This window comes from Canis aureus, chromosome 26 (genome assembly GCF_053574225.1).
Source record: "Canis aureus isolate CA01 chromosome 26, VMU_Caureus_v.1.0, whole genome shotgun sequence".
Classification (NCBI taxonomy): Eukaryota; Metazoa; Chordata; class Mammalia; order Carnivora; family Canidae; genus Canis; species Canis aureus.
This window is the reverse complement of record NC_135636.1, coordinates 24,215,138-24,233,531: the sequence shown is the minus strand read 5'-3', so window position 1 is coordinate 24,233,531 and position 18,394 is coordinate 24,215,138. Positions and strand designations below refer to the sequence as shown.

The 18,394-nt window shown below is 44.9% G+C and overlaps 1 protein-coding gene across 2 annotated transcripts in view; it reads left to right on the top strand.

Annotated features, from left to right (window-relative positions):
- TGM3 (transglutaminase 3) overlaps window positions 1-18,394 on the top strand; it is a 40,143-nt gene that overhangs the window by 7,729 nt on the left and 14,020 nt on the right. For both annotated transcript variants that reach the window (XM_077872456.1, XM_077872455.1), the window contains exons 2-7: window positions 3,370-3,543; window positions 3,924-4,166; window positions 4,834-4,952; window positions 6,251-6,379; window positions 8,949-9,126; window positions 9,214-9,349. In XM_077872456.1, coding sequence (XP_077728582.1) covers window positions 3,370-3,543; window positions 3,924-4,166; window positions 4,834-4,952; window positions 6,251-6,379; window positions 8,949-9,126; window positions 9,214-9,349 — 979 coding nt within the window. The remainder of the gene's footprint in view (window positions 1-3,369; window positions 3,544-3,923; window positions 4,167-4,833; window positions 4,953-6,250; window positions 6,380-8,948; window positions 9,127-9,213; window positions 9,350-18,394) is intronic.

Genomic DNA, 18,394 nt, shown 5'->3' with positions numbered 1-18,394 from the left:
CTTTTTTTTTTTTTTTTTTTTGAACATGTTTCTCTTCCAGGTATTCACTCTTTCCTCTTGGTCAGAATGCAAATGCCAGTGGGAAAAACAATGTGTAATGAGGTCCACTCACCATGTGGGTAATTTCTGGGCTGAAGGTCTTGTAGACCCCCCATTCCAGGCAGAGAACTGGGGATCACAGCAACAGGAGAGTGCCAGTAAAAACCTGACCCTGTCGGTTACTAGGTATATGACCTCAAATAAGACTTTGATCCCCCTGAGCGTCAGTTTCCAATCTGTAGAAGGATTCCACCCATGATGTATGCAAAGTGCTCTGTATATTGTTAATAGCAATTGACTTGCAGTTGACTGATGTCAAATGTAAGGCTTGCTTCTCCTCACCTTCCAGTTCAGAGAAGTCCTGTGTGTCTCACAGATGCCCTAATGGGGAGCTTGGCTCCTTCGTGCTGGGGCTCACGCGTGGTGTCAGGAAATGCAGAAATGACTGTCACAGTCACTCTGAGCGAAGTCTTGCCTCCCGGGGCATGCACAGTGCTCCTCATCTCCTTTCAGTGTCTCTGTAGCCTATGCACCTGGAGCTCAGCCTTTTCTTCATCATCTTCTCTATGAACAAACCATTGGTTTCTGGAGTGAAAGGGAGAAGGCCCTATTCTGGACTCAGCAAATAGTGCATAACCCTTGGTGGAGCAAAGAAGGATGTTTGGGCCTGTTGGAGGGGAGGCAGATGCCAGCTACAGACACGAACCCCTCTTTCCCTCCCCCTGAGCTTTGCAGAGGACTATCTGGGTATACACTTTCTACTCTCAAAAAGTTCATGATCTAAAGTAGTGAGCTTCATCTGGGGAGAAAGGTATGCTTCCTTTTGGGTTTGGGAGGAGGGTGAGGAATCTTTGGAGACTCATACGATCTGAGGCTACATGTTCCTTAGAGCTATTCTTTCTAAAACAAGACAGTATAAAGCTCTACCAAATCGCAACTGTCAGGGATGCACGGAAAGTAGTAAACAAGCTGTCAAGAGGCAGGGGTTCAAAAACATGGGAACATTGCCCTAGAAAGACCAAGGAACTAACAAGTTAGCTCTGTACAAGCCCTAAAGAGCTCAATGTTTGCCCAGTTACGTGGGAGTATATAGAAGGTCTAAGATCTGGGCTGTCACCATTCAATATTTATGTACAGGAACATTCATCTCCTTTCTGCTCTTCCTCTGCTCTTACCTTTATTCAATAGATACTTATGGATTGCAGGAATGTTTTCATTTCCCTGAGTTTGTGCCAAAGCTTATCACTTTATTCTTTCAATACTTACCTGTTGAGTGAATGAATGAATGGGCAGATGTAAATGAATGAATCTTTCATGCCCTGAGCTGGTGGCAAGATCACTTCCTGAACCCCCTCTCTCCACTCGCATTCTTTGGCTCACTACCCCAGACAGTCTGCATTTCACTTGATAGAGTATCTATGAGGAGCTTCTGCCCATTTCTCCAGCTAATTGGGTGGGAGCCCGTGGCCCCAGGCCTGCCCTGGAGCCCCACTCTCTCCCACCTCAACTTTCTCTTGTGTGCAGAGCCTCTACACTAGCCAAACAACACATCTGCTGGCCCTGCCTTGGGATTCTCTCCCTATCTTCTGGAATGCAGGCTATTCCCTTTGCATCCAAGAAAACTCTCTTCAAGACCTGGCATTTTCAGTGAAGCTTTTCCTAATCCCTACAATTGAAAGTGATTCTTTTCTGCCTGCATCTCCAGGACACCTTTTATGGGGAGACAGTGGACTTACCCCATTATATCATTCATTTCCACTTGCGCTTGTCTTACCCACGGCTGAAACTCTTCGAGGGTTAAGACTCCTTTTCAGGATCCCTGGGTGGCGCAGCGGTTTGGCGCCTGCCTTCGACCCAGGGCGCGATCCTGGAGACCCGGGATCGAATCCCACGTCGGGCTCTCGGTGCATGGAGCCTGCTTCTCCCTCTGCCTGTGTCTCTGCCTCTCCCTCTCTCTGTGTGACTATCATAAATAAATTTTAAAAAATTAAAAAAAAAACTCCTTTTCATACATTTTTACACTTCCAGCATTGCACCTAATGTAGTGTCCTACAAATAATAGATACTTTATGCATGTTTACTGGATGAATGCGCCACACTCAACTTTCCCTATGAGCTAAATTTTGAGCTGTGGTCATGATGATCATTGCATGATGAGACTTTATTTGTTCATTTATTCCTTCATCCATTTGTCTATCTACCTGTCCTAACACTATCAAGTGATGTGCTTAGGCATAAGAATATGAAGATCAAGAAGGCCCATTCTGATGGTGAGAGGCAGATACACATTAAAAAAAAAAAAGTTGTGTCTGGCACTGGGACGTGTCACCACACTCTCATCATATAGCCAGAAACCAGTTTGGTTTGCAGAGGAATGAGTGATAAAAATCTCGCATGCAACTTTGAGGAATACAATTTCTCAGAAGGTTTATCCAGGCTACCCTCCTTATACATCATGGCATCTGTCATAAATCCTTCTCAATTTAACTCCACAACCACATAAGAAGAATCTGGGGTTGGGTGGAGGTTCGAAGTGTTTAACCTCGGGGTCTTATCCAGAAATCTCATGGGGCTTTGACTGGTTCCCATATTCCGCTCTTGCCAGTGAGCAGTTGAAAGCCCCCTCCAGGCCAGTGATCACCCAATCTCTAGGCCTAGAAATGCTCCTCAGAGTCACGCTATCCTCCCCAGCCAGCAGCAGAGGCCCAGCTGACATCCAGGTATTGCACATCTAGAGAAAGTAAGGAATACACTACACTAGTACACATTTGCTGGATGTTGCAGTGGTAAAAAAAAAAAAAAAAAAAAAAAAAAAAAAAAAAAAAAAACAACAACTTGTGGTATCTGGGAAGGTACAAAGAGAAAAGCAAGCAAGTCAAACTGAGATGATGGATTTGAGAGACATAACTTCCTCCCAGTTCTGTCCGAGCCCCTCTCCCCCCACCAAAGTAATGATGCTAAAGTGACAAAATGTGGTTACACAGAACTGATCGCATGGTTCTCCTGACTGGTTGGGTGAAAGTACCCTGAGCACATGGCCTGCTCCTTAAGGGCTGAATGACTGTTGACCAAGTAGAAGGGAAGGTATTCTCAGCTCCTTGAGTAGTATGTGCAGAGGTTCAGCTGCCTGAAAGGACAGCATGAGGAATAGGTTATGAAGTGCTTGCTATGCTCAGTCAAGGTCTTTGAATTTTAATGTGATTCTTCCTAGAAGTTTGGCTCTTTCCCAACTAGCCCCACCCAAAAGCTGTCCTTTTGGTAACTTACACCTTTCCCCAAGCCACCATCCCTTGCCTTCCAGGACCTCAGTTCCCCTCTTCTGTCTTACAGCTTTAGAACCCCAGAGTATCAACTGGCAGGCGACCTCCAACCGGCGCGCACATCACACAGACAGGTTCTCCAGCCAGGAGCTCATCTTGCGGAGAGGCCAATCCTTCAATTTCTCATTGAGCTTGAACCGAAGTCTTGGCACTGGAGAAAGTCTGGGTTTTGTAGTCTCCACAGGTACCTGCTCATCCTTCACACACACACACACACACACACACACACACACCTGAGCAGCCCTTGGGGCTGTGCATTCCTGGGAGTGGTGGTGTGACACTGGGGTCACTAGGCTCTGGGCTCTAACCCAGCTCTGCCATTGACTTGGTGTGACTTTGGGCAAGTTTCTGCATGTCTTTGAGCCTGAGAGTCCAACTCTTCAAACCAGAGAGATTTGGCCCACTTGGCCTCTCTGGTTGTGTCAGTTGTGTCCAGTGTTATTATTGGTACCTCAGTGGATGATGTCCCCACAAAACACCCCTGTGGTTGTATTGAGATCTGGTCTCTCCCCACAGTCTGGCCAGTACGCCTTGGTTTTCATTGTCCTCTGTCTTCTTTTATAGGACCTCAACCCTCAGAGTCAGCCAGGACAAAGGCTGTGTTTCCACTTTCCAATAGGACAAGTCGTGGTGGCTGGAGTGCAGAGCTTGTGTCCAACAAGGACAATATTCTGACCATCTCCATCTCCAGTCCTGTCAATGCACCTGTAGGATGGTACACACTGAGCACTCAGATCTCCTCCCAGGGCAAAGACTTCATTCTGAAACTTGGGATGTTCATTCTGCTCTTTAACCCCTGGTTGCAAGGTAGGCATGTAACCCACACTCCCAGCCATCAGCTAAGCAATACCAATGGAAAGAAGCTGGGGGAATGATTTTTACAGGCTCAAGTTCTATTAGGGGAGGTTTGTGGGCTATGGAAATAGAAGCCAGGAGGAGGCTAGGAGGAGGCTAGTGAAACTGCTCCATCACTGGGCTCCTCCAGAAGCCATAGATCTGAGTCCCAGTTCTGTTACCTAACCAGCTCTGTAAGTCTTGGCAGTCAATCTATCTTTCTGAGCTTCAAATTCCTTACCATTAAATGGATACCCTGCTATTTCCTCTGCGGCTATTGCAGGGACCTCATGAGCTTTTACAAAGTGCATAATATGGTATAACTAAAAGAGACAATGACCACAGTGTAATTCTACAGCATGGAGATGGCTTCCTGCCTGAAGGAGCAAGTGTCTCATTCCTGGAGTCTCATTTTCAGACCCTCAGGTCACCCCAGCTTCTCTTCCAAGTTCATAGTTCCCACAATATGAGTTGGAAGCATTAGAGTTCAAGGCTTCATTCCTTAGTGGAGATTGGTGGAAGGGCTGCAAGTATGGCTTGTTCCAGCCACAAGGCCAGTACTTAGGAATGGGAGAAGGACTGGTCTCTGAAGTCCTCTGTAAGATTCTAGTTTGTTACATCTGATTTTTGTATTGAACAGAGGATGGTGTTTTTATGAGTAACCATGTGGAAAGAGAGGAGTATGTTCTGGAAGATGCCGGCATCATCTATGTGGGGAGTACAAATCGAATCGGCATGGTTGGCTGGAACTTCGGACAGGTAAAAGGGTCATAAGGAGGCTGGGCATACTGTTCCTATTACCCAAGAAGCTCTGTGGCTGGCCCTGCGGAGGTGGAAGTTCCCAACTCTGTCTATTTGCCTGCCCTTCTGTTCATTCATTTACTCATTCAGAAGACATTTACCGACCACCTACTATGTACCAGGCCCCAGCTGCACACTTTTGCACACGGAAGAGAGATAAGACACATTTTCTGTCATTGAGGAGGTCGTGATCTAGTGTACAAAACAAATATATCATTAAATCAATACAATGAGGTTTTTTTGGTGCCATGATACACAGATGAAGATAAGGCCTAGATGAGACACTTGGGCAATAATGTACTTTCTGTTACTCATTCCATCTAAGAATGTGACAGAACTTCCTGGAAGGAAGTTTGGCCTCTCAAAGCCTTAGCCTTTTGTCCTTCGTTACTCTGACCACCCCATCTGAGTCCACAGAGCTCTCAGGTGTGCTTAGCCTAGAACATATTAGGGGACCCCCTCCACCTTTTCTTCCCAGCATATAGTCAACTAGAGCAAGGCAGCTGTATATTTCATATGTTGGAGGTTTTGGGCCAAATTTCACTGGAAGGAAGAAAAAAGAAAAAAAAGTGTAAGGGCATAGGGTGTGCCTCGGGGTAGAAAGGAGGCTAATTTTAATGGCATGGTCTGGAAAAGCCTCTCTTAGGGAGGAAATTTTAATCAGAAACCTGAAGGAGGCAAAGGAGTTAGATAGGTGTCTTGGGGAAGCGCATTAGAGGCCGAAGGAACAGCACATGCGAAGACCCTAAGGCAAGAGGAAGCATGGCCTTCTCCATTTGAGAAGCGGTAACTAAAAACAAGCCTTATTTTGAGAAAATGGCCTCAAAATCTTCATTTAGTGAGATATTATATCTTCATAATTAATTTCCCAGAAGTCGAAATAATGTGCTCAAGATTGTAGAGCCAGCTGGAAACTTTGAGATGAGCTTGGCCTGCTCCCCTGTTATACAGATGGAGAAATTGAGGCCCAGGCAGGCTAAGTGATTTGTTCCCAATTTTCCCTGACAGTGAGGAAGTCCGGTTCACTTTAGGGACTTCGGCACAGGGCTCTGTGCATAGCCAGGGCTTCTGCCTGAGTTTGCGGGTTCAAGGCTGGGCGAGGCAGCTGCTCCTTGGGAGCTCTCTATCCTGGAAGCCACAGGGTGAAAGGACCCAAGTCATGCCTGTGGTTCTCACCAGCATAGCTCCTGTACCCTTAATTAGCCAACACTCCTTGTCATTTCTTTCATCATCATCTATGGTGTCTTTTGGAACAGTTTGAAGAAGGCATTCTGAACATTTGCCTCTCGATCCTGGATCACAGCCTGAATTTCCGCCGTGACCCTGCTACGGATGTGGCCCGCAGAAATGACCCCAAATATGTTGGTCGAGTGCTCAGTGCCATGGTGAGTGATAGGAATACCATCATAACTGTTTGTTACCATCGATCAAACTCAACAATGGGTTAGGTCTGTGTTTTTTTATGTATATCATCTCATTGAAGCCTCACAAAATATAGTCGGTGGCTATTACCACCCTGCTCTGCACACACGGACTATGAGACTTCTCTAAATTAAAGGACTTGCCTCAGACACATGGTGAGTGAATGGCAGAGGCGGCACTGGCCCCAGGTCTGGCCTGGCTCCAAGGCCCTGGCCACTGTATCTTGACGCCTTTCTTGGATGATAAGGGAACTTGCCCTTTTGGTGTCTACTAGGCTAGGAGGAGACAAAGGTGAAACTGCTCCATCACTGGGCTCCTCCAGAAAAGGGTAAGTTCCCAAGTAAGCCTGAGGTATTAACCTCCTCTGCTTTGCTCCATCCCCTCCTCAGAAGAGCACTCACATGTCAGACTGGGCAGGCAGTGAGCTGACCCACTCAGTATCTAGATGGGAAACCGGCAGAGCTGAAGTGACTGGCTCACAGCCCATGGCCAATGAGTCAAACCAGAACAAGTCCTCAAACGGCCTGCCCAGGGCCTCTTGCATCCACTCAGTCCTTCCACGTGGGACCTGCCCCCTCCCTGAACACACACACACACACACACACACACACACATACACACACTAGATCCTGGAAGAATCTATCTCCTGGTACTCAGTGCACTGACAAGGCCCCCATCACAAAGTGTCCAAACATGGTATCAACCTGCTTAAAAGTTATGAATTACAAAGCTGAAAGTCAAGGAGTTCTTGAACTTGAATCCTCTCAAACCAATGGCCTGGAAGCGTCTAACTTTTTTGTTGTTAATGGCCGAGGCATTTCTCTGTCTCTTTACTTTGAGGTTGGAGCCTGAGTTAACCAGTTAGTTATGTTGTTAGACATTGGAGCAATCTTCTGTTTTCCGGAAAAGTGCAGGCTGAGTCGGAGCTTGCGGGGAAAGGAGGCGGGAGGCCCAGAGGATGTGGAGCCGCTGAGGCAGGGGCAGGAACCAAGGAGGGAAGGCCTGGGCTGAATCTTGCCAGTGGAGTGGCCTGGGAGCAGCAGGATGGTGCTGAGGCTGAGGTTAAGGGAGGCTGAGCCTCATAGACCCAGGAGAGGGTGGGGGAGGCCAGCCGGCTCCAGCAGCTGCTGACTCACTCTGACCTTGGGCACAAAGCAGGTTATGGTAGCACCAAGTTCCTTAGCTGCTCCTCCCCACTGTTCTCTCCAGGCCTCTTGGTCGGGCTGGGCCTGCAGCTAATTATGGTCTGTACGGGGCTTTGAAATGCTCAGCTTTCAGCCAGAGATGACCTTGCTGATTACCACTTCAGTGGCTGCAGCCTGTGTGACTCAGAGATGGGATGGGCCACAGAATGTTCCATCATGGAGAAGGCCTGTCTTGCCTGATTTTGCGATGAGAGCACAGACTTTGCTGGAAGTGGGGGAAGGGGCTGTGGAAGGTGGCTCCACCCTTGTGGGGCAAGGACTCTTCTGTGTCCAGGCTCTGTTCTCCTTAGTCTCGGCCCTTGCAGAGCCCAGAGAGAGGGAGCAGGGCTCACAGCCTCTCACTGGACAGTCGGGATAAGTGCTGGCCGAAGTTTCATGAACTCTGAACACTTGGCTCCTGGAGGCTCATTTGTTTCTAACTCTCCTTGTAAGGGAAGGAAGGTGAAGAACAACAGGCCCAGAGAGGGGAACTGACCTGCCCACAGTCACCCAGCTGACAAGTGACAAAGTTGGGCTTATACCCTGGTTTCTCTTTTCTTTCTCTTGTAAACTTTTTATTGTGGAAAAGCTCAGACCTTCACAAAAATAGAGGAAACAGTACAACGAACTCCCAGGTTACCCACCATCAGCTTTTGTGATCACCTCCTTAGGCCAGTCTGGTTTCAGCTCTGACCCCCTCCTTTACAGATTATTTGATAAATCCCAGACATTAAATCACTTCATCTATAAATATTACAATATGTGTCTCTAAAAGACAATGGAGCTCAGGTCTCTTGATTCCTAATTCGGTGCTCTGTTCACACTGCATCCTGCTTGTACTACTTATAAGAGAATCAGATCTTCAGTTGAATGAATGAGTGAGTGAATGAATGAATGAAAAGCAGTATTCCATCTTTATATGTTCCAAGAAGTTAGCAGCTAAAGTTCTAAAGGCACCTTTTTAGACCAGTACACCAAAACTGAGTTTCAAAATACAGACTCCCAAGTCAGACATGAATGACAGCCCATACGTGCTGGCAGGAAGTTATCTGCACGTTGCCTGTCTGACCCTGCAGTGCCACTGACAAGCCGTGAATTCTCAGGTTGCCATGTGAGCCTGCTCATGGGATTGATAGATGGGTTAGGGGCAATTGATCATGGCCTATTAAGCAAAACACTTTTAAATTAATAAACTGTTTAATACCCCTAGCAGATCATTATTACAATTATCATTCCCAAGTCACCCAGAAAGACACAGAAAATTCTCTTGACATCTTCATGGTTTCCTTCCACATGTCCCCACCTTGTCCCCCTCTATGCTGATTCATCTGGGGCTCCCCCTGCCCAGGTCAACGGCAATGATGACAACGGTGTGCTCTCAGGAAACTGGAGTGGCAACTACACAGGTGGCCGGGACCCACGGAACTGGAATGGCAGTGTGGAGATCCTCAAGGAGTGGAAAAAATCTGGCTTCAGGCCAGTGCGCTTTGGCCAGTGCTGGGTCTTTGCTGGAACCCTCAACACAGGTACTCGGGGTTGGTGACAACAATGGGGGACCCCAAGGTGCCATTTCCATCGCAGCCTGGGTCCTTATGCTGCCCCTTGACTTGCAGTGCTGAGGTCTTTTGGGATTCCCTCCCGGGTGGTCACCAACTTCAACTCAGCTCATGACACAGACCGAAACCTCAGCGTGGATGTGTACTACGACCCCTATGGGAGGCCCATGGACAAAGGCAGTGATAGTGTCTGGTGAGTAACTGACTTTCTGAGCACCAAACCGGAGCAGCTTCTTAGTCCACCTCCCAACCCCCAACCCCCAACCCCCGACAGGTCCTGGGACCAGACTCCAAACAGGAGCTGGGAGACAAGTGATAAGTCAGCACAAGCTTTAGAATGGGAATGTTGGCCATGCTTATTAGACTTCTAGTACGATCCAAAACAACTCTTTCCAGGGCTCTGTAAAGACTGGAAGTCCAGTGTCTTGCCTTAGGGTGAAGGGTCTGATACCAGTGAGAGATAGTGGCTCACGGGCTCTGCACAACTGCCCTGAATTTATAGGGTCCACTAGACCCTAAGCTACTTAAGAATATAAATGATGACACTCTTGATTTTCCAGTAACAAATATAAATTTATGTTATATCAGGCAACCCATATGACTTACGGTTTGCTTAAAGAAAGGCAACACATTTTCTCTTATGCATGTGTACCTTTTATGTACTTTGATTGATAGAATAAAAAGTCAATTACTCTGGATTCCTACTGAAAAAAAGAAGCTTTGTGTGTATTTGAACATATATATTTCTAACCATCAACATGCCATGTGCACATGTATGTATCTACACATAAGTATGTAATATGTAATAGGTGGCAACTGGAAGTCAGTTGTATAAAACTTATAAACATATATCTATAACTTCATATAGCAGTATAAAAATGCATAAAATAAATATTATTACAGCTATCTGAGATCATACTAAATGCCAGTTTATTACCAAGTGGTAACTGAAAATGGTTATGTCTATACCCACATGTATTACATAGATATCTATGTGCCTATATATGCAAAGAACTACATGCATATGTCAACAATCTACTGTTTTGTTTTGTTTTTTTTAACAATCTACTGGTTTTAATCCATTTCAAAGAATATCCCTCCACACAAACACACAATCACTCACACACATATAGGGCTAGATAACCTGATAGCAGATGCCATCTTATTTCCGGATGTCCAATTTTGAGATAGTCTGTATAAGATATTTCCTATTACTTAATATTCCCAGTATAAGTAGGTCCAACTTTTCTGAAATGTGCTTAATGTAATCAATTGAATAAAGTTGAAGGAAAATAAACGCAAACAAAAAAGTTGTTAAAACAGGTAAACAACAACCCCATACCGACAATGGAACTAAGATAAGTATCCCCTCACCTCCGAGGGAGAATAAGACTTACATAACTCACCCAAGGTCACGTGGCTTCTAGGGTGTAATGAGACAGAGAAGGCTTGTTTCAGGACATTCCTTCCTGATCTACACATATACAATTTTTTCTCTAATGACATTGCTACATAGCAAGATGTTGTTTCCCAGCTGCTCATAAATGAGTATTTTCTTTTTCTCCTCCCTGTTTTTTTCTTTTGTTGTTGTGTTCAAAATCCCACTGCAACCTGTTTTCGCCACTGGGTGAAAATGCCATTCCTGACCTTGGCTTCCTTGCAAGAGGAGATGATTGATCCAACATCATTTGGGAGGGGAGGTCCCTTGGGGCATAACACCTCTGGGATTATCCTCCTTGCCAGGATCCAGAGAGGGACCAGAAAGCTGGAGACTCCATCCTTTACTGAAAACATTCTGGTTCTGTTAGAAGACAGGGAATGGGAAGCCATTAGTCAAAGCTGTTTAGTGTGTCGTGGGACGGTGTGTGGTATGCCAGGGAAGTGCATCAGGCAGTAAGCCCTGTGGGAGCTTGGGGAAGGAGTCATGGAGGAAGGCTCCCTCGGAACAGAAATGTGGGGCTTTTAAACTGAATTTGGAATTAGGACCCAGACCTCTTGGTTACTGGTTCACACTACCACCCACATTAGCTTTATAATTCATTCCAAAAATAATCATGTAGGGACAAGTATGGGCCCGTGGAGACATTCCAGGGCATCTCCACTGTCATTTTTTGGCCTCATTGGAGGGTGTCAGGCCCCAAAGCTCTGATTATTGCTGGAGGTCTCCTCATTTCTTACCCTCTCGCCCCCCACCAGGCTTTCCGAGCCCTCTCAGAAAGCAGTGGCAACCAGCGGTCCCTACCCAACCCACTGCCTACCAGCTGCAGGTAGAGAACCTGAGGACAGGGAGTCCTGAGTCCTGGTTCCAGCCCCACTACCATCTTGCTCTTACTGGCTTTAATTTTTTTTTATTCTCATCTTCCCTTTTGTATGAGAGCTACCCTTCCCAAGGGACCTATATGTTTCCTTCTGCATAGATTCCACCCAGGGGGGAGATAAACCACGAGTCATTCTCTGCCTGGCATGACTTTCCTAGCCCTTATTATAAGGACAATTTGGGTTTGGACAGAAACACTTTGATGTGAATCTCTCTGTGTTGCACATGTTGAAAGCGTTTAGAACCTTGCCCAATTTGCCTAAAGTAATAGAAAGTAGGGATCAAGTGAGGTTAAGCATCTGAAAGTTGTTGATAATAGCAGCAGTGCATAGTTTGCGAGCAACTGTTGTGTACCAGGCACTATCCTAAGTGCTTCCACTTACTCGTCAGAAATGATGAGGTAGGCACTATTATCATCACCCCATTTTACAATTGAGGCAACTGAGACACAGAGTCACTCACCCAAGGGCACTCAACTAGCAAATGGTGGAGTTGGGATTTGAACCCAGGCAGCTTTGTAAACTATAAAGCACAAGAGAGATGCCAGAGAATGTTGTTATTATTTCGGATTGATGTTACCTTGAGCAATAGAACATTGCTTACCTTGAGATTTTCCTGGTTGGCTGGATACCAACCAGAGCTATGGTGAGGTTGGGTGCCATCCAGCCCATGCAGATGGCGGAGTGAGGCTTTTTGGTTCATGCCTGGGCAGCAGATGGTACTTCTCTGTCAAGGCTAAGCAGTACCTCACGGGCTCAGCAGGGGGAAATGACTTGCCTGAAGTCAAACTGTGAATTTGTGTCCAAGCTAGGGGTGGAACACAGATTCCCACAGATGGTACTCTCCCAAATCAGAAAACCTTAGGACTGGAAGGATCTCGGGGAGGGACTTGCTGATTTCATGAATGAGAAAATGAGCTTTTATGTGCCTCAGTTTCCCATCTGTCCAAAGAAGGGCTAGATCAAGGGACCTCAGCAATTTCTTCTAGATCTTCTTTCTTTAAATCACATTCACTGCTTCTACTGGGGTACATGTTCTTCTTAACTATTCTTTTTTTTTTAACATTTTATTTATTTATTCATGAGAGACATAGAGAGAGGCAGGCTCCCCATGGGAAGCCCAATATGGGACTCAATCCCAGGACCCCAGGATCATGACCTGAGCCAAAAGGAAGATGCTCAACCACTGAGCCACGCAGATGCCCCTCTTCTTAGCCATCCAGCTCATACCAGTGATTTGGCTTAGGAGGCCCAAGCCCCTGGACTATTTGCTTCTTGAGAATCAGGCTGCTTTGGGGTGGGGGTGGGGGGCTTAGTTTGGAATGCTTTTTTTACACAACTCTTTTTCTGAGCCACTGTAAAGGAGGACTCCAGGGCCTTCCTTATTCAGTCACTGAGCAGTAAGCAAATGATTTGGAACAGTAGGACCAAGGTTATACTTGCCATTTCTGGCTTGTTTTCTTAATTTGTTTGACTTGATTCCCCAATTTCCAGAGTCACAGACCTGACTCTACTTGTAGACTTTATATAGCTCTATAGCTCCGAGATGGCAGGCACGTGGAGGTTGCCCTGCCCCATCGCAGGGAGGTGGAGTTGACTAATTCTGGGGAAGAGCTCTGGGCAACCACACCTGAGCCCGAGCTCCTGGCTCCTGATGCAATCTCTCCATGGCTACCAGACTCCACTCATACTTAGCCACCCCAATGTACCTGGCTCAGACCTGCAGCAAGGAATCCAAGACTCTTAAGAGTGGCTCAAGTTCCAGAAAACATGATTAAGTATGTACTCTGCCCCAGAACCCTGTCACTGGCACCTGGTACCAAGAGGGGGGAGATGTAGGAACTATGCCTGAGGAGCTCACAGCTGCATGAGAAGACAGGTAATTATGGAGTAGAAAACATCAAATAACTGAATCGTGTGCAAAATTCAGAGGTAGCACAGACATATGGTTGGTTCTCTTCCAATACCTCAGGGAAAGGCTTTTGTGGCGAAAGTAGTAGCTGGCTGGACTGCTATTTACCAGTAGAAGGGGTAGGAGTTGGGAGGCCACTTTCTAGACAGGGTCTCCTGACCCCATGATTTCAAAGGTAAGCATAACTCAGATGCTGTCTCTAGGGCTGTGGTTTATCAACTTTCAAGATCACATTAGAATTGATTTAGGTGGAGGGAGAGAGGGGAAGCCACATCTGTTAGTAGGTATCTCGAGTAGTTCTGAGACCTACAGTGTGTCCTTTTCTTGAGCTCCTCCTCCTGAAACCCCTCCAGACTGAAACAGAGCCCAAGTGGGAGGTGAGACAGAGTATGTCATCCAATCAGAAACAAAGCAGAATTTCCATGGTGCACCCTTGGGCATTTGAAAGGCATCTGCATCCCAAATAGCTGCCAGTAAAGTGCTGGCTTCCAAAGGAGGGAGGGACCAGGATGTATCTGTTATCTGCTCTGTCATAAATTCCCGCCTTGCAAACAAGTATTAAAACACAGCTACTTTTTGTTTTTGTTTTTGCTACCAACCCACCCTTGCCCTGGGGTTCTCTGTCTGGGACTAAATGAACGTGAAACTTGGGTGTTTTTACTGTTTTCTCATCCCTGTCTTGTACCTTGATCATTACTCACACCACCTGCTTTCTCCTGGTGGTGATTTCTCACTGATCTTGAAGGCCCATTCAAAAAGATATTTTTGTCGGTCTTCCTAGGGATAATTTTTTTTTTTTTTAAGAGAGAGAAAGCACACCAGTGGGGGTTTGTGGGGAGGAGCAAAGGGCAAGGGAGAGAGACTTTAAGTAGGCTCCATGCCCAGCACGGAGCCTGACACCGTGCTCCATCTCACAACCCTGAAATCAAGAGTCCAATGCTTAACCGAATGAGCTGCCCAGGCACCCCCACTAGTAATAATTTTTTTATGATGACTTTCCTCCCCACACACAATTATAGGAAATTTCAGGATAAAGAAGTAAAAGTCATCTGAAATCCTATTGTTCACATACTTTTAATATTTGATAGTTTTCCAGCCAATCTTTTCTCTATCAGTTTTTGTCGTCTATGGAATTGAGATTATACATTTTATAAGGCATGGATATAAGGCAGAGTATATAACAGGTATACCCTACTTTTTCCCACATCTGGAAATCAACTTTGCAGTTTTAAATTGTGTGTTTATACTGAAACGTCATATTATAAGCATTTTCCCTATGTCATTAAATAATCATCAAAAATAAGATTTTAAATGCATCATATTCCCTTATATGGTTGAACCATTATTTCTTTTCCTGCTGTTACTATTACCATTCCCTATTCCCCAGGTTACTTATTTCCCTTCTTTTCCCTGTTACACATAATGCAGTAATGGGCATTCTTACATGTAGGTCTTGAACACATCTGTGATTAGTCTTATAAGAAAGATTCCTAGAAATGGTATGTCCTGGGTTAAAGAGAATGAACATTTTAAAGGCTTATGGCTTCCAGAAAAATTGTGATGATCTGTGTTTCATCGCAGTAGTGAAAAGAGTATTCTTTTTCTCCACTCATATAGTTGGTTGATACCTTTCTTAATCATCTGTTCACCTCTTAGGGCCTTATCCCCTTCTGCCTTGTTTTGAAGCTGACTTTTTGTATCTCCCCTTGTTTCCTGAAGGACTACCAGGGTCATGTTGCACGCCAGAAGTACTGATGGGCACTTATAACTCCTCCAATAGCTGTAGAGTGTACAAACCCCTCATGCACATAGATCCTATCTGGCCCTATGGGGAGCCTCTTCCAAACATGCAAAATGAAAACAAATTTTTCTTGATTATAAAATAATAAAAAGTAGGGGCGCCTGGGTGGCACAGTCAGTTAAGCCTCCAACTCTTGGTTTCAGCTTGGGTTGTGATCTCAGGGTGGTGGGATCATGAGCAGGCTCCATGCTCAGCAGGGAGTCTACTTGAAGAGTCTCTCCCTCTGCCCCTCCCCCGGCTCACTTATTCACTCTCTCTCAAATAAATCTTTAAAAATAATAACAACAAATATATAAGGAGAGTCATTAATAATATAGCTATCCAAAGAAAAACATTAATAACATTTTGAGATAGATCCTCCCAGACATTTCGTTCTGTTTATAGTGACACACATTGGATGTATGTGTAAGGAGTTTTAAGTAACCAAATAGGATAAACTTAAACAGTCTGTTTTATAATTTTTTGTATCTTTCTATGCCAATAAATAAAAATTTAGAGTGACACTATAGTTTGGTGGTTAAAATCAGAGACCCTGCACTATTTCTTACTTGCTATCTTTTACACATCTTTCCCTGTGAGTGCTAGATTGATTTTGCTCATTCTTTTGGACAGCGTTGGATACTCTGTTGCATGGCTGTGCCATAACTTGCCTGACAATTTTCCTATTGGTGGATTTTTCCTCCATTGTTTTTGCTGTTACAAACGATGCTACAGTGAACGTCTTTCCATGTACACCTGTGTGCACTCGTGTAAATTATTTTACAGAAGAAATTCCTAGAAGTGGAATGACTGGCTCAGTGGATATGTAGATTTTTAAAGGTTTTTCATACTCATTGCCAAATGGCCCTCCATAAATATCACACCAATTTAAACTCCCACTAGTGGCCTTTGACCATGCTTGTTTTCTCACACTTAGAAATGACTATCACACAATTATGTGTATCATCCTGGGCTTTCATCTTTGTCATCTTATGGGTGTAATGGTATCTCTTTGTCACTTTAATTTTCTTTTCACAGCAGTGAGATTAAAACTATTTTCATACATTCAGTGATCCCTTGTATTTTTTATAAAAATTGCCTGCTCATCGTCTCTTATTGGTGTGTTTCACTTGTTCTTTTGTGTGTTTTTCTTACTGATTTGTAAGTACTTTATACTATTAATTACAGTAAATCTCTGTCTATATATATGTTGTATATGTCTTTCCTATTTTATTGATTTTTTTTCAATCATTTTTTCTTTCTTGTTCAGCTTGGGCAATTTCTACTGATCTATCTTCAAGTTTACAGATTTTTTCCACCGTCCTCTCCATTCTAAGCCCATCCACTGAATTATTTCATTTAAGATAGTGGTCTTTTTTTCCAGTTGAAAATTTCCTTTTTTTTTTTTTTCATCTTTTCTCTTGCTCTACTTTTTTTTTTAAAGATTTTATTTTTTTATTCATGAGAGACACAGAGAGAGAGGGAGGCAGAGACACAGGCAGAGGGAGAAACAGGCTCCATGCAAGGGAGCCTGACGTGGGACTCAATCCCGGGTCTCCAGGATCACGCCCTAGGCTAAAGGTGGCGCTAAACCGCTGAGCCACTTGGGCTGCCCTTCTCTTGCTCTACTAAGAGTTCCTCTCTTTTCACTTGTTATTGCCATATTTTCCTTTATTTCACTGAGCATGGTTACAATAGCTGCTTTAAAGTCTTGGTTCAATCATTCCAGCATCTGTACTATTTTAAGGTTACTCTGTTGATTGTCTTTTCCCTTGAAAGATAGATCATGTCTTTCTGGTTCTTCATATGTTGAGTCATCTGGGACCGTATCCTAGGCATTGGGTATGTCAGGATGCTGTTAGGTTATTTTAGCAGCCTGCCTAAGGTGGACCCAGACTGTGACCTCTGTCTCACGTGTGACCAGCAACAACTCAAATCTCAGCTCACTTCTTTTATCTTCAGTCTGACTGATCGTTGTCTGCCACATACATGCATGGGTCAGAGTTGCTCAGAGGCTTGGGTGCAGTTTATGTACAAATTTGGGATTTTCTTTCCCTGACTCCTTCCTTTCCAGAGCTTCCTCTTCACTGTCTAGTGGTCCTGGTTGACCTGGGCTATTTCTTGGCTCCTCAGGTCAGGAAAATGTGGAATGTCTGTTACAGTTTTTATTGCCCAGCACTTTACCCCAACTGTGACCTATCCTTAGGGCCCAGCCACTGAAAGTACAATTTGCTCCCATGATGGCTCCTTTCTCCAAGTTTTGTCTCCTTTCCAAAATCCTCCTGTTTTGTTCACTCTTGAGTAATTACCTTGTTTTTTTGGTTTTTGTTTTGTTTTGTTTTTCTCTTGGAGTTGATTGTTATCTGCAGAAGGGACCATCTGTTATGAGCTTACTCTAACATACAGGAAACAGAGCTACAGTTTGGTTGATTGGCTGGTTTGTATATGCAAGTTTAATATTTTTACCTAGCCAAAATTTTCAGTCGTTTTCTTTATGGTTTCCAAGTTGGTACTCTGCTTTGAACTAATTTCCCCACCTCATGAATATTAAAAAAAAATTGTTTCCAAGTTGTATAGAACTTAGATTCATGTCACACCTATAGCATCTTCTAATCGGATCAAAGCTGCCAGAGCCACTGCTAATGCAGTTGCATTGGGTGTGGAGAAGAGAACCAGACCCGAGAGGGCAGAACCATGAGGTGGAATGACTAACACTTTAGCTAAGAGGTTATCCCTGGAGATGTGACTGAGAATACAGATTGGGAGACGAAGGGATCCTAACAATGAAGAACATTCTAGGGCTAGCATATGTCATTCTTCAATCTAGACCTCAGCCTGGAAGCACATGGCTCTTCTGCAGAGCTGTCACTCTTGCTGCAGCCTCATCCATCCTCGGCCAACATGAGATACAGACATGTGCCCCAGTAGGACATGCAAGAGAAAGCGGTGTGGGTTTGCCTGCTTGGTTGCTGGCTCTAATCTGGAGCCATTCTGCTCCTCAGGAAGGCAGTAGAATGTGGTGGTCAAGGATGCAGATTTGGGGGGTAGGCATATAACTGGGTCCAAACTTTGACTCTGCCATCATAAGCTGCTTAACTTTTCTGAGCCTCTCCTTTTCTGAGATTGGCATAAAAATAGTACCTGTTTCATAGTGCCATGAGGACTCATGAGAGAGTGCTCAGCAAGGTTAAGCCTAGTAGCTGGTGCAGAGTAAACTCGTTCAATGAGTA